At 41.3% G+C, this 22,859-nt stretch overlaps 1 protein-coding gene across 1 annotated transcript in view; it reads left to right on the top strand.

Annotated features, from left to right (window-relative positions):
• Positions 1-6,397: 6,397 nt before the first annotated feature.
• Positions 6,398-22,859, top strand: part of LOC115168180 (adherens junction-associated protein 1) — an 87,140-nt gene continuing 70,678 nt past the window's right edge. The window contains exon 1 of the mRNA XM_029723204.1: positions 6,398-7,281. Coding sequence (XP_029579064.1) covers positions 7,253-7,281 — 29 coding nt within the window. The 5' untranslated portion in view covers positions 6,398-7,252. The remainder of the gene's footprint in view (positions 7,282-22,859) is intronic.

Raw genomic sequence — 22,859 nt, 5'->3', positions numbered from 1 at the left:
CTGACATTGAGGGAGAGGTTGTTGTCCCGGCACAACACTGCCAGGTCACTGACCTCCTGCCTGTAGGCTCATCGTCGCCGGTGATCAGACACAGTACAGTTGTGTCATCAGTAAACTTGATGATGGTGTTGGAGTCGTGCTTGGCCACACAGTAGTGAGTGAACAGGGAGTACAGGAAGGGACTAAGCACACACCCCTGTGGGGCTCCTGTGTTGAGGGTCAGTGTGGCAGAGGTGATGTTGCCTACCATCACCACCTGGGGTCAGCCCGTCAGGAAGTCCAGGATCCAGTTGCAGAGGGAGGTGTTCAGTCCCAGGGTCCTAAGCTTGGTGACAAGCTTGGAGGGGACAATGGTGTTGAACACTGAGCTGTAGTCAATGAAGAGCATTCTCATATAGGTATTCCTTTTATCTAGGTGAGTGAGAGCAGTGTGGAGTACAATTGACATTGGGTCATCTCTGGATCTGTTGGAACGGTATGCAAATTGGAGTGAGTCTAGGGTGTCTGGGATGATGGAGTTGATGTGTGCCATAACCAGCTTTTCAAACCACTTCATGATTACATATGTGAGTGCTACAGGGCAGTAGTAATTGTGGCATGAAGCCTTGGGAACAGGAATGATGGTGACAGGCATGATGGTGGTCTTCTTGAGACGTGGGGATTACAGACTGGTTACACGAGAGGTTGGAAATGACAGTGAATATGCCTGCCAGCTGTTCTGCGCAAGCTTTGAGAACACGCCCTGGAATACCGTCTGGCCTTACTCACGTTGGCCGGATCACCCAGTCCTCTGGGTTAGTGGGGGCCCATCACGCACGGCATGGTGTTGTTATTGTCGAAGCGTGCATAAAATGCATTGAGTTAGTCTGGTAGAGAGGCATTGTTGGGCAGATCAAGGCTGAGTCTTCCTTCGTAATCCATAATGGACCGCAGCCCCTGCCAAATGCGGCAGGCGTGGGAGCCTGTGTACTATGACTCCACCTTATTCTTATATTGTCCTTTTGCTCATTTGATGACTCTGCAGAGATAGTAGCAGGACTTCTTGTGTTTGTTCCTTTCCTCAGGGTTGTTTGCAATAGCACTGTGTGCAGCAGCCATGTCCTTTAGCTCGGTGTTAATCCAGGACTTTTGATTGGGGAGGAAGCAAACCTTCACTGTGGGGACAACATCGCCGATACATTTCCTAATGAAGCCAGTGATGGAGGTGGTTAGCTAGTTGATGTTATCAGTCTCAGAACATATTCCAATCAGCGTTAGCGAAGCAGTTCTGTAGCATAATCTTTGATTCAGAAGACCATTTCTCAATGGAACGGGTCACAGGTACTTACTATTTGAGCTTCTGCTTGTAAACAGAAAGCAGGAGTACGGAGGCATGATCTGATTTGCCGAATGGGGGATGAGGGAGTGCCTTGTATGCTTGCTTCTGGGTAGACTAACAGTGCTCTAGCACATTTTCGCCCCTATCGTGTTGATGGAAGTTGGGCATCACATGTCTTAATTAATTAAAATTGGCAGCAATAAGAAAAGCAGCAACTGCACATTTTCCTGCTTATTTATAAGCAGGAAAATGCTTATAAATAGACTTCCACTGCGCTTTAGTCAGCAGACCATTTGTTGTTCACCGAACGGACAGGTCATTGGAGTCAGGCAAATCGAGTCAAACCCTGCCCCTTCTTGATTTGCCTGACTCCACTGGCCTGTCTGTTCGGTGAATGGAGAATCCATCTAATTAGATAGCCATGGGGGGTATCTTGTCTGAAAGACATGTTTCAGAAAAGCAGAGAATATTGCAGTTACAACAGTACCATTGGTAGCAAATCCGTGATCGGAGGTCATCCATCTTGTTATCAAGTGACTGGTGAATGGAATGGAGGGAAAAGGTGGCCGTTCACCTTAATCTCACCAGGACTCCCCCTGTCTTGCCTCTGCAATGCCGGCATTTCCTCTTGGATACTCCGGTCGGAATTATAGAAAAAGCCAAAGGCAGATGAGTCAAAGTTAAAGCCGGAATTGAGGTAAGTAACTGCCAATCTGATGTTGAAAAGTTATTGTAGTTTCTAAGAACTATAGCGGTTATAGCGGTTATAAGGAATGAAAAATAAACGCCAAAAGAATTACAAAATAGCAAGTTGGGTTGGAGCTCGCAAAACGGTGCTCCTACTGTACGCTGCCATCTTTTCAAATCACTGTTGATGTTGAGAAGACCAAAGGGAATTGTGGTGAAAGAGACTTGTTGACTCTGAACACAGGATCATATAGCTTTCAGTGTTTATAGTGTATATAATACAATTAGATATGAAGCAAAAATATAAACACAACATGTAAAGTGTTGGTCCATTGTTTCATGAACTTAAATAAAATATTGCAGAAATGTTTAATATGCACAAAAAGCTTATTTTTCTCAATGTTTACATCCCTGTTAGGGAGCATTTCTTCACCTGACAGGTGTGGCATATCAAGAAGCTGATTAAACAGCATGATCATTACACAGGTGCACCTTGTGCTGGAGACAATAAAAGGCAACTCTAAAATGTGCAGTTTGCCACACAACACAATGTCACAGATATCTCAAGTTTTGAGGGAGCATGCAATTGGCATGCTGACTGCAGGAATGTCCACCATAGCTGTTGCCAGAAAATTGAATGTTCATTTCTCTACTATAAGCTGCCCCAATGTGATTTGGAGAATTTGGCTGTATGTCCAACCCAGTCATGTGAAACCCATAAATTAGGGCCTCATTTTTTTTATTTTGCAGGTGCTGGAGTTATAGGTGAACTCATGAAAAATAAAAAGGAAAATGCCGTACACTACTGTTCATGCTCCAAGGTGATTTTATTGTTACAACGTTTCGACCCTTAGGTCTTCATCAGGCATGGATGCCAGCTTGTTGTTCTGCTGTATCTGGCTATCGATGTACGACCAAGTAAAATGGTTCATGCCATTCATGTACTTTGTTCAGTTCCATCGACAAACCTATTTGGTACGATTTCTTCCTCGGCACAGTTTCTCTTTAAGCTGTGGCCTATGTATGCCTTTTTCCTTGACCGTTACCCTTGTTTCCTTGTTTCCATAGCAATGCCTTTTTCTGTGCTCCCACGCTCACTCTCCTCCCAGGTAGGCACTCACAGGATGACATCATAAACTGGTGGATCTCTGATCATTAGACTACAAGACCTCCCTTAGAGTGTATGGTGAGACATTCCCATATACATAAGTGGTATGACCTTGAGGGGGCCCAAGGCACTATTAGCAGACATTCTTTAAAATGTTTTAATAACAGAACGTTTACGCCTGGCCTTGTCTTTAAAACATATTAAGTGCAGAGTGCAGAAAACATTTAGAAATGTGTTAGTACGTACTCTTATGTGTGTGTATTTGCATAATAATCTCAGACAAAGCTAGAACAAACATTTATTTGCTTTGACCGAGTGCCAGCATGCTATGTTATACGTCTCAAATTTACAGAATTGTGCTGTAGCATTGTAAGGGATCACATCTCTTGAAGTAAAGTTGAAAAAAATGGTTGGTTCCCTCATATTTCAAACACACTGCAGTTCTGCTGACGATGTGCAAACGGTAAGTTATTTTAGCACGTTAGATAGGTGTTAGCACCTACTAGCTATAATAACAGTAAAACGCCACTTAAACAAGACGTCTTCGTTTTAACAACATACACAATGGATGTTATAGCGTCACTTTTCTGTTTTCAGGGCTTCTTCTGTGGTATATTTTTCTGAGTTGGTGCTTGCTCCTGAGAAGTGATCCCAATTCCGGTTGTGTTTTTGGAAAGAGTAGGAGTTGTCTTCCCACACTAGGCATTGATTCCCACTGATGCCATGATTCATGAAGCTTAGCCTACTAATGCATTTACATTTTCTATTGAATCATCAGAAGTCCAGCTGCTGAACAACGTTTTTGTGAGGATAATACTTGATACATGTGATGATACTGCCATTCTGTATTATACATTTTTAGGGGAATGCAAGTCTAAACATTATTGAAGAAAGTGTGTTTGTCTCTGAATTGACAATATATGACATTTAACATTTAGCAAACTTGTCAGAACACACTGGACCTGCTATCTCGTGTGTGTGTGTGTGTGTGTGTGTGTGTGTGTGTGTGTGTGTGTGTGTGCATGCGTGTACACACAATTATATAAATTATTTGAAGTAACATGCAGTTATGACTACCTCAAGACAGCACTAACCTGACATGAAACTGGTAATACTACAGCACACCTTACATATATTGAACCCACAATCTTAGCTTAACATCGTCTGTTGATATATGCACAACCTTGCCAAATTTTGAGTGAATGGAGATGCATTGCATCCTACATTCCCAGCAATATTCCGATACATGGTCCCTGATGTCATTGTTTGCTTTTGTGCAGAGTGGAATTCGCAAGGATTTCCCCATAGTATAAACAAGTTCAATACAAACCACTCATCATAGCAGGGTAGAGTTGCTGCTCTCTCTGTCCTCCCTTCATATGGCATAAAACACCAATCAATAAGTGGACATTATTCAGGAAGACATCCCATATAAAGGAAAATAAAAAAACATATAATTAGTAGATACACCAAAAAGGCCATCATTGTGACACTGTGAAAAAAGTTCCTCTGAATAACTCCTCCTAGATTTCTTCATGTCTATTAGCACTTTGTTTTGTAGAAATTGAGAAGCTCATAGAGATAGAAAGGAATTTTCTTTGTGAGTAAAGGAATTTACTCTGAGTTTCTGTTTTCCATCGCAGCATGCAGTACAGGGGAATCCACTCTAATCCACACTAGTCTAAGGCAGCCTACTGTTTGGGAAAGCTCTAGGTAGCCTAGAGCAAGGCACTTAACTCTAATTTGCTCCAGGGGTACCGTACTACTATGGCTGACTCTGTAAAACAACACATTTCACTGCACCTATCTTGTGTATGTGACAATAAAACATTTCTTATTTTGTTATTTTTTTTAATACTGCGAGTACTTTTACTTTGCACAAACGAAACTAAGAAATGCCAATGTGAGGCACTGAAGAGCAATGCAGACACGCTGCACAGCCCAAATCCCTCTCCCTTTAATTCTAGTCCTCATTGCGGGGCGTTAATGACTTACACAACAGCTGTTTCACCAGTAGCGTTTGGGTTTACGATTCCTCCATGTGAACCATAACACCCACAGTCTGACTGATGCACAGCAACCAGTGACTATCTCTGAGGTAAAACAACAGCACTCTCCTCATCAACGCTGTCTTTCTCTCTCAATCTCCCTGTCACACACTCTCTCTAATATGTGTGAGAGTGTGTGAGAGAGAAAAAGAGAGGGGAGGGGAAAGAGAAATCAAAATCAATTCTATCACAATACACTTCACAAAAATAAATGAATAAAAAAGAAAGAAAGAATGAGATAGAGAGGGGGAGACAGAGGGGAAATGTGAGGGCGTAATAGCCCAGTTACTCATAGGATTAGAGTTCAGCATCAGGACTCAAACAACTTAGAAATAACCCACTGCTGGGTCAAAAGATGTTTTAACAACAGTAACCCAGAAGGAAAGTAAAACAATCCAAAATAAGCCCCATTGAGATAGTCACGCAACCCAGTGGTGATTGGTTAATAGAGAGAGAGAGAGAGAGAGAGAGAGAGAGCTACCTATCTACCTTAATTTCACTGCCTGAACTGCCAAAATGTAATGACCTAAATGTAAATGACCAAATGCACAGTTGTAAAATATGCTGGGTATTAGTCTAATGACCTCTGTCCCACAACAACAGAAACTCTTTGACCAAACCAAATTTGGTCAGTTCATTCTACATGCATTAATCTGGTACACATCAAGTTCCACCAAGTTAAGTCAGTTCTACAAGAGACAATTACATTCTGCCATAAAACATGAATGGATTGTGGTAATGTTAATAAAATACGATACAGCAAAACTTAAGGGCAGCCAAAATAAATGTTTTGAGTGTAGAGGTTTGTTTATCTGTCTCACATTCCTAATAGCTCACCTTCAAACACAACAAATTGGTAATGCAATGTTTGCTGTGTAAATCATATATAACAGGTGATTTCAACAGCTGACTGCACCTGTTTGACACATTGACCCTGAGGTGCAAAAGAAGACCACCACGTGCTCTCTCTGTATCACGCAAGAGCTGAGCTTGTCATATGTAATGTTTTCACTTATCTCGCTGTGGTTATATCAGTATGTCGAGTCTAATGTGATGGGAGGTTGCCTACCTCCAACATCTTGTAATACAGGTGTGCCGATGGCTGAGGGCAAGACCAGAGCGACGGTTTGAGTTTGCAGTGTGGTCTCCAATATCACATATTTTACTTTAAAATGACGTCAGATGGGTGTCAGCCGAAGTAGGACTGGCAGGTTGTTATTCAGTCTGCGAGAGGAACGGAAAGGCACGGAGATATAGCACGGTGTGATAATATTGCACTCTCTCTCTTCAAATGACAAGTGGTTATTTTTCCCTATACCGCTTACCACACGCAACATCTCGCGCTGACGCGCTCACAGACACTCTTCCAAAATAACCCGTTCTCTCACCTAGTCTCCTGTTTCTTTTTTAACATTTTAACCTTTTACTTACATTCATTTATTCAGAGATGTGCGAAATGTGGAATTTTGGCCAACGGTGACCTATCAGCATTTCGAAATTCTTCGGCGCATCTTTTCGGGATTGACTGTTATAACCGTCCTTGCTGGGTATATTTCCTGATGTTTTGCTATTCTCTGCTTCTCAATAATGTAGAAACGTGCGTGGTCATTTTCAGCGCCGAATCCACTGAGGATGCCAACGAATCACCTTGCCTCTCTGGTGTTCTTTTTCATAGCTTTTTGACTGTCTAGTGGAGTAAATTCGATGATTTATATAAAGACAAAGTTTGACCGACACAAGTGGTCAGAGGACACCTTTTGGTAAAAGCACAGTGGACCACCTGTCCACGGACTCGGTGCGTCCTTATCAACCTTATCAAATTAATGGGAAGATAATTGCCAAGTTAGAATAAACAAGCAACGTCCAAGATATTTGCATATTCTCTCCTTTGGTGGTGTAATATCAGGGTTGACATCATATATGGAGTAATTGTATATGCGCAATGTTGAAGGATATAGCCTTAGAATGTTTGCATTAATGACATTTGGAGTAAGGTTCGTCACTTGAGTGTATTAGCCACTATCGACTTTTGTGGAAGCCATCTAAATGGGAGAATACCTGAAGAACTGACTCGAAATTGTTGTCGAGAAAATGTGGATAAAACGGTGTATTGCACGCAGGTAAGAATAATTTAGTCTCTACCTTATATAATTTGCATTATATACGTTTTATGGTAAGTGGAACATGTCTGTTGGTGTTTTTCAATTTATAATATATTATTGTTTCATATTTGCATACGCCCCTATCGACAAATGCTCTATAAACTACGCCATGGCAAGAGTTATGAGCGTCTGCTGGAATTTAATATTACTTTATCATTAATATTATTTATATACTTCTATGGTGTCTTTACTGTGACAATGGTTTTTAGATTGTGCATTCAATATTTTGAATGTGGGCATCAGTCGTATGAAGACTCGGTTTCCAGCTATGTGAAGAAACGGAGAAAAACTTTCACTTTCCGCACGCTGGGGGTCGCCAAAAGTACATGCTGTTGCACGACACGACTGCAAGCGCTAGCTGGCAAATAGGTCGACACACACACACACACACACACACACACACACACACACACACACACACACACACACACACACACACACACACACACACACACACACACACACTATATTTTCTCATTGCTTAACACAAGTTCAATATATGAATTACAAGCCATAAGTTGTACCAGAACTGTCAATCCTGTTCCAAAGAGACTATGCTATAATTAAGCAATAAGGCACGAGGGGGTGTGGTATATGTCAATATACCATGGCTAAGGATGACACATCTCGGAGTGCCTGGACACAGCCCTTAGCCGTGGTATATTGGCCATATACCACAAACCCCCGAGGTGCCTTATTGATATTATAAACTGGTTACCAACTACATTAGAGTAGTAAAAATACATGTTTTGTCATACCCGTGGTATACGGTCTGATATACCCAGTTTATAATTAAGCAAAAAGGCCTGAGGGGGTGTGATATATGTCCAATATACCACGACGAATGGCACGATATATGCACGACGCAACGCAAAGTTCCTGGATACAGCCCTTAGGTTGCTAGATCGAATCCCCGAGCTGACAAGATAAAAATCTGTCGTTCTGCCTCTGAACAAGGCAGTTAACCCACTGTTCCTAGGCCGTCATTGAAAATAAGAATTTGTTCTTAACTGACTTGCCTAGTTAAATGAAGGTAAAATAAAATAAATAAATAAATATTGGCCATATATCACAAACCTCTGAGGTGCCTTACTGATATTATAAACTGGTTACCAACGAAAATAGAGCAGTAAAAATAAATGTTTTGTCATACACATTTGAGTCATTTAGCAGACACTCTTATCCAGAGCAACTTACAGGAGCAATTATCGTTAAAGTGCCTTGGTCAAGGGCACATCAACAGATTTTTCACCTAGTTGGCTCGGGATTCAAACCTGTGACCTTTTGGTTACTGGCCCAATGCTCTTAAGTGCTAGGCTACCTGCTTTCCCACCCATGGTATACGGTCTGATATACTGCAGCTTTCAGCCAATCAGCATTCAGGGCTCATACCACCCAGTTTATAATAACCCTTGAAATGGGTGACTTTATTTGTATGTGACAATGTTGTGTTTTTGATACATATTAAAATGTCTACATGCCTAGTCATATTTATTGCATGAATTTGGTGGCTAATATGTCTATGAGATAGCATCATCCGGCACCACTAGATTCTTTGAAGTTTGTTCCTGTGGCTGCCCACATTAGAGCAGAGCTAATGTAAGCACATCCCTCTTGCCAAGTATGCTAATGTTTACTGCTAATGTTTATGACAGCAGTTACATGGGAAAGTATCAAAAGACATCAATCGTGGCACACCTTGTTACTCAGAACACACAACTAGTTAAATACCCCTAATGAAGTAGCTACCCCTTCTCACACAGTCAACATTAACTCAACATCAACTCTACATGAACTCAACATCACACCATTAGGGCCACACAACCAGTGATTCATACTGACTTCTGTGGTGTTCAGATAGGATGAGGCTGGTTGGTTGGTTGGTTGAGACAGGTTCCCCCCTGTGAGAGGTAGAAGAGAGGAATATTATTAGTTTTTTATTCAGAATGAATTCTTTAATTAGGAAAGTAATAGTATGGGAGTGAACAAGCTTTTTAGGTGATTCACTGAATGCAGAATGGGAGGGACTGCTAATTGGAATAGGATTTCATGCTGAATTGTGTTTCTAATCACTAGACATTTATTTATTTCCCACTGAAACAACGTTAATTAGACATTATGGATAACTTCACAGTCAAACAATAATAATTGTGGACAGAGCACTCATTGCTTTGGAAGATTTAGAAAAGAAAAGGCAGAACGCCTATAAAATGATTGGTCAGGTTAGTGACATCACAGCTAGAGAGCTAGAGATCGAGTCCCACAACCCACACCCACCACATTTCCCTGGCTTGCTTTAAAATGCCATTAATTATATTTATATAGGAGTTGGTTTTATCAGGCTGAAATATTATTCAAACAATTCTGAGAATTTTGAGGTGCAGCATTCCATATTGAGATTCTATTATTGTGTTATTACTATTCAGTGTTATCACTCTGGTCATGTTACGAAACATGATCCTAGAGGAAAGCCGCAACAATTTGGTCTCCCTAATTCTAACATGTGATTGTATCATTATGCGTGTTACCGTGTGTGTGTGTGTGTGTGCGTGTGTGTTTAGGCTAGTAAAGTGCATAAGAAGCTGTTGATGTTAACCTATGGAGATTTAATACCACCTTGTGTTGCTGTAATAGTCAAATACTACAGGCAACATAAATAGTGTAGTAGCTACAGTAATGTGTCTGCTAACATCTGTTGTTTGTAGAATGGAAATTAGACATTTTGGACCTTGTTCAAACACCCTCATCAACTGGAAGTTTATTTTTGTATATATCATTTTTTTTATTGGTGAAATTACAATTTTATTGGCTTAAATGAACATAAAAGCACCGGGTTTAATGTAATAATACTTTGATGATTACAAATGAAGAGCTTATTTCCAAATCACTATATACACCAATATTTCACATTGTGTTTTTTCACCAGAAATTATAGCTTATGGCAGGGGTGTCAAACTCATTCCACGGAAGGCTGAGTGTCTGCGGGACTTTGATTTTTCCTGTCAATTAAGACCTAAACAAACAGGTGAGAGGAGTTCCTTACTAATTAGTGACCTTTATTCATCAATCAAGTACAAGGGAGGAGTGAAAACCCACAGACACTCGGCCCTGCAATGAGTTTGACACATGTGGCTTATGAGTACTTTCATGTGTGTGTAAAATATTAGTGTTCTCAGATTTTGATTCATAGATTTTAGGTGTTCATTAAAATGTTTTTTTGTTGTTGTTGCAAAACGCTATTCATTCATTCTTTAGCTGGAATGGAATGTTCGCGTATACTATATATTTGACTGTGATATGTGGTTGTCTCACCTGGCTATCTTAAGATGAATGCACAAACTGCAAGTCACTCTGGATAAGAGCATCTGCTAAATGACTAAAATGTAAATGTTTTCCATACAGTTCTCATATTACTGTGTTGATTCATTTATTTATTTTAAATTTGGTATCACAAATCTTACAAAAAAATGGTATTTGCTACATTTGACTGTGTAAAACATAGCAGTACTACTTTATCTGAGAGTGAAGTGGTTATATAGCGTTTTGCAAGAAAACATGATTATTTTTCTCTCTGAAGTGAAACCATCAAGTGATAGATTTCAAACAAATACATGGATGTCATTGAACAACCCCATGCCAGGATTAGATAGTGAAAAACACACCGATCTGTTTCATAAATTCCTTAAACAATAAAAGCTAATTGACCAACATTTCTGAAATGGATTTATAGAGTTTTAGAAAAAAAAGCTCTTTAAATGTAACACCAAATTCCTACACCTCCTGCTGCACAAGTTCCTCCATTGGGCTGGAAAAATGGCTGGCTAGAAACCCCAAAACAATCAACACAGTATTGACTAACCAAGCACGAAAGTATTGCTCATTATTCTAATCTAATCTGTCCTCTTCACAGACTAGCGAGAATGTGGTAGGACAGCACATGTCACCTATTTGTTCATTTTATACCAAAGCCAGTTACTACTAAATATGAATAAAAATGCTTTATTTACGGAATATAGGTGATTGATTCACCGTGAACAGTTTCAAATGAGATAAACTCAAAGTAGACATTGTTCCCTTGAAGCCCCCCCAGGGTTTTCTCCTGGGACCTATACGCATAGTGTGTGGGAGTGCCCCAAGATATTCATATTTTTAAAAGTGGCCCCAAATGGTTCGTTATATTTAAAGATACTCTTCATTCTACTTCTCATTGTGATGGTATAGAATAATAGAGTCAGCATGCATGGCTCGTCTTAACCAATAGGGATTCCTCCCGCTCTCCTCCTCCTTGGCATCAATGGGCCTTATCTTGAGCTCTTTTCATGGATGTCACACATGTGATGTTCCCTACGGTGAGCCCTGGCAGTAGTTAGATAGACCAGACAGCCTCTGCTACTGTTGCTGGAGGGGAAGACTTGGCAGGGCTGCCCGGATCCTTCGGGAGGGGTTTAGGGGTGGTATTTTTTTGTGTGTCTTTGTTAATGAATGTATAATCATTTGATAACTAAAATCAACTTGATTTATTTCTAATTGTTGTTGAATTTTCGAGAAGGAACCTGCAAGTAAGCATTTTATTGGACAATGTATCTCGTACATACGACTAATAAAAAGTGAAACTGAAAATTATAAATGGATCCTACACATTAAACATTTGGGGGGGTTCTACTAAGCTATATTGAATCGTTTTAAGAAGGTCATACTGAGGATCATTTTGCTATTTGATTTGACATTTTCAGACACCTTGAAGGATAAAAAAATATATATATATTTATTTTGGGCCTTACTGCTATTAGTCCATACAAACGCATGAATAACAGATTTACTACATGAAACAACAGTTAGTCCCCCCCAAAAATGAAAAGGAAGTTTGTTCTGAAGTGTCTGTCCTATATCTGAGAGATATAAGAAAGATTAGGAAACATTTGTCTTTAAAAAAAAAAATGTTACATGTATTTAACCCCTTATTTTTGGCATTTTTTCAACTGGTACCAGGGACCTTCAGATGAGTCTTGTGAGGCCTTTGAGCATCCTAGAGCAAAACAGACATGTACGTGTTCGTGAGAGTCATCTGTCCATAGAGGGGTCATAATAGTTTCTAGGCCAAACCGTTCGGACGCTACAGATGATTTTGTGGGAAGACCGATTTTCTCACGGTCTGAGAAACACCGCTCTAGCTCTGTCACCTTTTATTGCAGATGCGGAAGTGCGACATAGGCGAATGCTGTGGATTGAGATATCTCTTTGTTAAACTGACATATTTTTATGGGGATTTTTGTATTATGCTAATTAGATTTCCACAGGGTGCGGACATCAACCTTAGTTTTTTTTATTTTCTCATTTGCAGTGAAATAGGCTGTGTTGCATCTCTGAGCTTCCCTTCTCTGGAGAAGTGTGTATGTGTGTGGGAGCGTGTGTGGGTGTGTGTGTGTGTGTGTGTTTGTGTGTGTGTGTGTGTGTGTGTGTGTGTGTGTGTGTGTGTGTGCGCGTGCTTACAAACACCCTACACTCAGCAGTCTGCTAAACCCAGGAGGGGGAGGAGAGCTGGTCCCTGTGACACACAGCAGTGACAGCAAAACACAAACCGCCAACTTGGACCATGCTATTAACACCTGACGTAACAGTATACATCTCAGTTTGCCCAGCCGCACAGCCTGATCATCTGAATCTCATTAGTGCGTTATATAGCTTAATAATTGCCACAACATATAGTGGAGTTGATCAGACCTCTTACTGTAGCACAGCACTGGCTGTTAATGTGAGGCACCTAAGTCAGAATTGTGATTCCCTGAATGGTGTTAAAGTTAGACTCAGCATAATGACATCAGCATTCACAGCGGGGTTACTTCCTGCCTACAGAAACAACAACACCAGGATTCAAGACTGACACTAATTTGGCCCTACCTTGAGGCATGCCCATGTTGGGAAGAGCCAATAGTGGCAGTCTTGGCAGATTTGAATTTTGTTGTTGTTGGTTTCTGTAAGCAGGAAGTTGCCTCGCCTACCTTTAAGGGAATTGAAATACCACCACAACAGAACAAGACTTTGCGACATTAGTCAGGTTATGTTGTTACATTGTTGTGTCATGGTAAAATATGCCTAACATCTGCAGAAAGTACACAAGTTATGTACATGACAAAGGTTTACTAAGAAGAGTTAGAATCATAATGAATATTTCAGACCATCAACTTATTGAACTAAACACCATGCATGTCAACTACAAATATAGGCCTAGCTCCATTCCATGCAATTGAAACATACTCTGTTCCAACCACAATATGCTAACTGCAGAGAAGAGGTTGATAGCAAATGTGTGAGTGGTTTTAATGACCACTGCTGTAACTAAGCCTTGCCACAGTTGCCAGTGTGTGAGCATGTGAAGGAGGATATGGGCTATTATTTCACTGAAGCACATCCATCGCACTGAACCGAGCCTGGGAGAGGAAGCAGCGGAGCTCATACCTGATTCATGTAGTGAGCTTTTGTCAGATCAATACTGACTCTACAAAGGATCAGATTTATCCGTCAGGGCACCTCCACTAACTGGCCTGCTGCATGCAGGCATGGAGGTTGCCTCTCAGCGGCCTGCTTTTCCGAAAACACTTCATAAATGAACAACAGGGATTTTCTGGGAATGGTTTCCCTTTTCCCCGCTCCATCCAGTCAGACTGTACAGTAATTGAGATGGCTGGATAGGAGGCGAAAACCTTGAGTATGAGAACTGAGTTGATTCTAACATTGTCCCATAAGTCCAATCAGGAAGCTTGGGGTGGTTCCCCCCCATCGCTCTCCTTTCGCCATGCAGCCTCATCCCCCCGCTTATCTTTTTCAGCATGTGGGTCATGTACACAGTAGTGGAGGACGGTGTGCTGAGGGATTAATTAATGGAACGTCAAAGCGCCCTTGGCTGTTGCATCTTGGATCCTCCACATTTTTTGTTTTTCCAGGCGTAGGTTCCCACAGCTAGCGGAGACGCAACATTACTTCATCTGCCCGTGGTAGCAGCTGCTGCCTGCTCTGCCTTACAGGCATGGTGTGTGTGTGTGTGTGTGTGTGTGTGTGTGTGTGTGTGTGTGTGTGTGTGTGTCTGTCTGTATGTGTCTATGGCAGGGTTGACTTTTTACAGCTTTTCATGTGAGAATCTGAAGCATTGTATTGAAGCACTTGATATATTTCGTAAAATATTTACCACCTAGAGGCCTGCACTGAGGCAATCCATAAATCAGCAGAACCTTCGCTTGAGCAATTTACTCTGAAATAGTGGATTTCTACTGAGAAACCATGACGCTGGGCTAGTTCCCTGGTTCATAGCTACAGTTGTCGGAAGTTTACATACACTTAGGTTGGAGTCATTAAAATTCATTTTTCAACCACTCCACACATTTCTTGTTAACAAACTATAGTTTTGGCAAGTCGGTTAGGACATCTACTTTGTGCATGACACAAGTCATTTTTCCAACAATTGTTAACAGACAGATTATTTCACTTACAATTCACTGTATCACAATTCCAGTGGGTCAGAAGTTTACATTCACTTCCATCCAAGATGGCATAGCAGTCAGACGTCCTTTGTCCTCATCTTGTCGTGTCCCATGTATATATATATTTACATATTTTCTTCGCATATCTTTTTATATATTTTTTTTCTAAAAACTTCAAAACACGCTCCTGCAACCCGCCTCACCAATTGTTTAAAAAAGTATTATTCACCTCAAATCTGAAATCCACAACAGAAATTAGTAAGAAGTTAGCCAGAAGTTAGCCAGTTCACTGGCTAACGTTAGTATTCAGCTAACCACGGTTGGCGGTCATCAGCTATCCTTTAGCTCGAACAGCTATCGCCAGTTTTTGTACAATGCGACTCAGACCAAAGCATACCGGACCTATTTTCTCTCCATATCCCCGGATTTCAACCGCAAGCTCTGGACATATATACCTGGATCTTGCAGCTATCTGAGTGACTATTGGCTAACGTCGGTCCCGGAGCACACATCAATTATTCCGGAGCTAGCCAGCTGAAGAGTTCCATCAGCCACTCCTGGGCTACAATCACCTATCCGGACCCGTTTTACTGCTGATGCGGATGCCCGAGGGAGTTATCCAACTGGCCCCTCCGTCGCGACGTAACCTGAATGCCCATCTGCGGCCCGCTATTTGTTAGCTGTCGTATCGGCTGCTATCTGAATAGGTCTATCGGACAATTTTCTTGGGCCACTATAACTATAACTATTTTGCCAATTGGATTGGTCCCCTCTACCACATGGAACCCCACTAATCTACCGACAGAAACGCACAATGTGGCTAAAAACAGACCATCTTCTGCCAGCTTGCTACCCATGGCCGGCTAGCTGTCTGAATCGCCGTGACCCCAACCAACCTCACTACTCACAGGACCCTTATGATCACTCGGCTAAGCATGCCTCTCCTTAATGTCAATATGCCTTGTCCATTGCTGTTCTGGTTAGTGTTTATTGGCTTGCTAGCCCTGCTAGAGGAACCTTTCAGTTCCACCACCCACACATGCGATGACATCACCTGGTTTCAATGATGTTTCTAGAGACAATGTCTCTCTCATCATCACTCAATGCCTAGGTTTACCTCCATTGTATTCACAGCCTACCATACCTTTGTCTGTACATTATACTTTGAAGCTATTTTATCGCCCCCAGAAACCTGTTACTTTTATTCTCTGTTCCGGACGTCCTAGATGACCAATTCTCATAGCTTTTAGCCGTACCCTTATCCTACTCCTCCTCTGTTCCTCTGGCGATGTAGAAGTGAATCCAGGCCCTGCAGTGCCTAGCTCCACTCCTATTCCCCAGGCGCTCTCTTTTGATTACTTCTGTAACCGTAATAGCCTTGGTTTCATGCATGTTAACATTAGAAGCCTCCTCCCTAAGTTTGTTTTATTCACTGCTTTAGCACACTCTGCCAACCCGGATGTCCTAGCCGTGTCTGAATCCTGGCTTAGGAAGACCACCAAAAACTCTGAAATCTCCATCCCTAACTACAACATTTTCAGATAAGATAGAACGGCCAAAGGGGGCGGTGTTGCAATCTACTGCAGAGATAGCCTGCAGAGTTCTGTCCTACTATCCAGGTCTGTACCCAAACAATTTGAACTTCTACTTTTAAAAATCCACCTCTCTAAAAACAAGTCTCTCACCGTTGCCACCTGCTAAAGACCACCCTCTGCCCCCAGCTGTGCTCTGGACACCATATGTGAACTGATTGCCCCCCATCTATCTTCAGAGCTCGTGCTGCTAGGCGACCTAAACTGGGACATGCTTAACACCCCAGCCATCCTACAATCTAAGCTTGATGCCCTCAATCTCACACAAATTATCAATGAACCTACCAGGTACCACCCCAAAGCCGTAAACACTGGCACCCTCATAGATATCATCCTAACCAACTTGCCCTCTAAATACACCTGTCACAACGGGTGGCTTGAGGAATCAGGAGAGGTGGAGTCAGTCGCAGGAGACAGATGATTCCGGGAATAAAGTTTAATAAAATATTCACATGGGAAAAATATGCAAAGAACGGAGTGCAGGGTGTGCAAAAATAAAGTCACCACCCTTAAAAGAACGTTCACCAGGGACGCAGCCCAAAAACAATACAACGTAACTCCAAGAGGGAAAAACACAGAACCTCATAACAAACAATCAACCCTGACAACGAACAATCCCGCACAAACCACAAACCTAACTAGCTAGCCTAAATACCCTTCCCCACTAACAACTAACACAAAACAGGTGCGTAACTAACCTAGGCCTAACTAACAGAACGTGAAACATAAATCGGTGGCAGCTAGTAGGCCGGCGATGACGACCGCCGAGCGCCGCTCGGGCGAGGAGGGGCGCCACCTTCCGTAGGTGTCGTGACAACACCTCTGCTGTTTTCAACCAAGATCTCAGCGATCACTGCCTCATTGCCTGCATCCGTAATGGGTCAGCGGTCAAACGACCTCCACTCATCACTGTCAACCGCTCCCTGAAACACTTCAGCGAGCAGGCCTTTCTAATCGACCTGGCCCGGGTATTCTGGAAGGATATTGACCTCATCCCGTCACTAGAGGATGCCTGGTTATTCTTTTTAAATGCCTTCCTCACCATTTTAAATAAGCATGCCCCATTCAAGAAATTTTGAACCAGGAACAGATATAGCCCTTGGTTCTCTCCAGACCTGACTGCCCTTAACCAACACAAAAACATCCTGTGGCGTTCTGCATTAGTATCGAACAGCCTCGTGATATGCAACTTTTCAGGGAAGTTAGAAACCGATATACACAGGCAGTTAGAAAACTCTCCTTCCAGACTCACATCAAACATCTCCAATCCAAAGTTAAATCTAGAATTGGCTTCCTATTTCGCAACAAAGCATCCTTCACTCATGCTGCCAAACATTCCCTCGTAAAACTGACCATCTTACCAATCCTCGACTTCGGCGATGTCATTTACAAAATAGCCTCCAATACCCTACTCAATAAATTGGATGCAGTCTATCACAGTGCCATCCTTTTTGACACCAAAGCCCCATATACTACCCTCTACTGCGACCTGTATGCTCTCGTTGGCCCTCGCTTCATATTTGTCGCCAAACCCACTGGCTCCAGGTCATCTATAAGTCTTTGCTAGGTAAAGCCCCAACCTTATCTCAGCTCACTGGTCACCATAGCAGCAACCACCCTTAGGACGCGCTCCAACAGGTATATTTCACTGGTCACCCCCAAAGCCAACTCCTGCTTTGGCCGCCTTTCCTTCAAGTTCTCTGCTGCCAATTACTGGAACAAATTGCAAAAATCAGTGAAGCTGGAGACTCATATCTTCCTCACTAACTTTAAGCATCAGCTTACAGATCATTGCACCTGTAGCCCATCTGTAAATAGCCCACCCAACTACCTCATCCCCATATAGTTTTTTCCCCCTGCTTTGCACCCCAGTATCTCTATTTGCACATTCATCTTCTGCTTATTTATCACTCCAGTGTTTAATTGCTAAATTGTAATTATTTCACCACTATGGCCTATTTATTCTCTTACCTCCCTAATCTTACTTCATTTGCACACACTGTGTATAGACTTTTCTATTGTGTTATTGACTGTACGTTTGTTTATTCCATGTGTAACTCTGTGTTGTTTGCGTTGCACTGCTTTGCTTTATCTTGGCCAGGTCGCAATTGAAATTGAGAACTTGTTCTCACCTGGCCTACCTGGTTAAATAAAGGTGAAATAAAAAATATATAAAAATGATAACGTGGTGAACAGACTGTGGCTCGGGTGGTTGATGTCCTTGATGATCTTTTTGGCCTTTCTATGACATTGGGTTCTTTAGGTTCATGGAGGGCAGGCAGTGTGCCCCCAATGATGCGTTGGGCAGAACGTCACTCAATTACCCCATGTCAGTTAAAGGTCCAATGCAGCTGTTGTAGCTCAATATCAAATCATTTATGGGTAACAATTATGTATATTACTGTGGTTGTTTTCAATTAAAATGGTAAAAAAGAAACAAAAATGGATTCTTAGCAAGAAAATTTGCTGATATTGGCAGAGAGCTTTGGAACTCTCTTTCTTATTGGTCTATTAACTAATTTACCGCATGGTGATGACACCATGGACGGCCAAGACTCCATCCCACCAAAACAGGCAGATATTTCAGGCAGTCTTTTCAAACAGCTCTTTTCAGACAGGACATTATCATCATTTTCACAATTTCACAGTATTATTGCAACCTCATAGTGTGGAAATATATATATAAAGGCTTTTGAATACACTTGGCAAAAAAAAGAAGTAACGTTTTTGAATGCTCTGGGTTTAAAAAAAAGGTTGATTGTTAAATTAGGGCGTTTTCACATGAAATTCGGCACCATGGTTCGGTTTCCGGTAGTGTTTGTGAGAATTCTACAAAATACGTTTTGCAAGATCTGAAAAATCTGTTTCAGGTTCTATTAGCAAGACACACATTTTACATGACGTTAGCGAGCTATCTTGTTTACAATGGGGGGAAAAAGTTCCACACATTGCTGCGTCACAATACCTGGTACTATGGTCTTAGATCTTGGACCCACTACTCACGCAGGTCCAGGATTAGTTTCAGCCAGGGTTCGTTTGCGTTTCACACATGCTTTATAGCGTGGATCAGGGTGCCTAGCTCTCCAGGATCTGGATCATAAGAGGATATGTGAAAGTGCCCTTAGTCTAGTTAGTCTAGCCAGCTATTTACAGTAACTTGTAGTAATCATGGCAAAATTACAGAGCAGGGCACTTAGGGCACGTGCCCAGGGGTCCTGACCTCCAGGGGTCCTGACCTCCCAGTGTTCTGACCTTCAGGGGTCCCCCATTGATTTGTTTTAGTCACGCTAACTCAAATATCAAATGAACAAGCCATGGCAAAATGTGTACAATTGCAGGAAATTTGCTTTTTAAACTACAAAAATGTATCCCACCCAATGTTTCCACACTGACCAGAAACTGGAAACTGCACACTCCAATTAAAGTTCCAGCTTATACTTATATCTCAAATAACACTGTTTGATTAATGATTTCAAAATGTCTTGCGATGGGAGGAGTGTGTATACTGTAGTGTGTGTGTGTATGTGAGAACATGCTGGATGGTGTTTGCTCTAACGCTTACTCTAAGAGGTTGAGTACACAGGCCTCCCAACAGGCTCCAAATGGAGGCTCAATGGGCTCTCAGCCTTTCTTAAGACTTGCCGTTTTAAACAGACTTATCAAAACCACACAGACTGCTAACAATATTCACAAAATGGGATTTATTGAGCAAACACAAGCCACTAGGCCTACAAAAAAACTATATTTTGCTATTACTTTTCTGTTGATGAACAAGTGACAAAAGTGATACGTTTTCCAAGTGTCATGAACTAGGGCCCTGTGTTTTAGTTAATCATGTCACATGACCTGGATTTTAACCTTTATTTAAAGCTTTTTTATCAATCTGTCCCCTTTTCTTTTCATGTCAGATGGTACAGGACCATCCTCAGACAATTTCTTTATGTCACATGCACAAGTACAGTGAAATTCCTTTCTTGCAAGCTCTAAACCCAACAATGCAGTAATCAATAACAATGTAGTACTAAAAATAACATAAGGGAGAACAAAAACAGACAAGAAATAGAAATAAGATAACACGAGAAAGTTCAGACTTAAATTGACAATATCAGACTTAAATATTAGACTTAAATTAACAATATCTCCAGTATGACAGTATGACAATATCACCAGTATGCTCAATCTAGTCTCCATGGTTTAAGTTTTGCATATACACTCTTAAATGTTTTAAACAGAAGCTTAGAGAATATTATCAATTATAAAATAAAATAAATTCTACGCACACTTCCAAACATTTTCAACATTTAGCTTATGCTGGGCTGATTATCGCAACCATTTAGCCACTTATCTAAAGCCTGCCAGAGGATGATGCTTTTCTCTTCTCCAGAACACCCCCAATAGCCCACCTTCCCCCTGAATCTCCCCTCCACAACGCTGCTACTCTTAGCAGGGGCCAAGGCTGAGCCCTTTCTATCTCTGGTCCAGAAGCTAAGACAGTTATTGGAAAAAAGGGAAACAACATAGGCAATAAAAGATTAAAATAACTATAAACAAATTTGCTAATGGCCCTAATTTGAAGCACTGCCACAATGTGACATTTACTCAGGGGATTATACGTAGGAGATAAGTAATGCATTGATGTCTCAAAAGAACCCTAATGTTTTCCAGGCTTTGATAATAGATTCAGTGCCAATGGTAGTATTGGATAGAATGCAAGCTAATATGGAATGAGGCACTTTATATCTTGTATTTCCTAATTCTGTATCCCGAGACTACTGGCAGCGCATGTACTTATTGTCTGTGACTGTGCAATATCTTACAGTGTGATAGAATAGGCCTAACCTTTTTTTGTGATGACTGTATGAAAGAATAACAAGTTTTTTCTCTTCTACTCGTGTCAGAATATGGCACATTCAATGAAAGAAGAGATTTTGTCTGGAGGACTGTAGTACTGTAGTACTATAGCAGAATAAACTGTGTGTGTGTGGGGGGGGTTAATGTAATTAAAGAAGCAGCCATGTATCCTCATCATTCATGAATTTCCAATGCGGCAGCATCCATCAGGGTCCCTCCGAATCCCTGTCAGTATTTTGTATACACCCTGACATATTCAATTAACCTTATCGTTAGTAATTCATTGAGTTTATTGGACTGAAAGAAGGGCTGCCATATTTTTCATTTCAATAACACAATTTTCTGTGAAGTCCTGCTATTGTAAATGTCTATATATCTCCGGAAAATGATAGCTGGTGTTTTACCAACATCATGGATGATTAACTTAAGTGTACGCGTTCCTTTCTAAGTAACATTGGAGATTAACATCAATTCAGCTCTTGAGAGACACTTGCATTACAGTGTACTATAGCGTCGTTCCATCAAGCTTAATTCAGGGGAAGAAGATGCCATTGCCAATTAACGTTCTCCCCATCATTCTCTCCAGTGAGCTAACTGTTAGTCTCACTCTAACTATCTGTAGAATAACAATTTGCCAGTGATTCATTGATCATCTTCAGAATCAGCATTTCCCTTGAATGTCATTTTAACCATTCCTGACCAGGGTGATTGAGAATAAGAAAGTAATTAAGAGGAGAATGGTGCAGTAGATCTTCATAAGTGCTCTAATAATTCCATCCCAACCATCTCCAAGCACCAGTCTTAAGCACTGTAATATAGCTCTCGTTTTCCTAATGATATCTGTGTTCTAAAGTGAAGATGGTGATAAAGGTATTGGAAAAGAATGCTGTGGAGATTGTATCTCATTTGTTGATGTGAGTTCTTGGCAAGGAAGGACCACATCATCTGCCACCCCACCCCATTCCTAAACCTACAGTACCTAGCCATAAAAGTAAATCTTGAGCACCAGCCCTTCAAAGAAACTCAAAACAGTATGGAACCACAGGCTTTTTTGAGAAAGTTATTAATCACTTGGCTGTTTCAAGGTTCTGATACAGGTAGCGATAGAGAAATTAGCCATGGAGACTGACTCATTCACTTCACTACATTGCAGTGGGGGTTGATGTCGGTGCAATGTGCAAAGACGTCATAGGTGAACAGAAATTGGGCTTTTTGTAATCTCTCTGTAATTTTCTTGTTTTTGTAAATATTTATTTCATAGTGGTCAGTCGTTTATTTCAGTCGTTTGGAGCACAGTTGCTTAAGGCTATTCGGGCTTTAAAGTGCATCTCCACTGACCTCGTCTTAAAAACAGTGATTATTCTGGGTCAGACTCCCTTAAAGCTGCAATGCTCGTATTAATCGAAGTGGGAAGGCAGTGAAGGACTGTTCTCCTGCCCTTGTTTTGCCGTACCCTCAAAATAGGAGAGAAAGAAACCGCATGACCCGCTCTCTTCCTTATCTACTTAGGGTAATGTAAAAAAAAAGGCTGCTTATGAATCGCGGAGATACAACCACCCACTGTGGATATTTTGGTTAATTTACACTTCAGATGTAATTAATTATGGGGTAATTGCCA

The sequence above is a fragment of the Salmo trutta genome, chromosome 30 (assembly GCF_901001165.1).
Source record: "Salmo trutta chromosome 30, fSalTru1.1, whole genome shotgun sequence".
In the NCBI taxonomy this organism is placed as follows: Eukaryota; Metazoa; Chordata; class Actinopteri; order Salmoniformes; family Salmonidae; genus Salmo; species Salmo trutta.
This window is presented reverse-complemented; position numbering and strand designations above follow the sequence as displayed.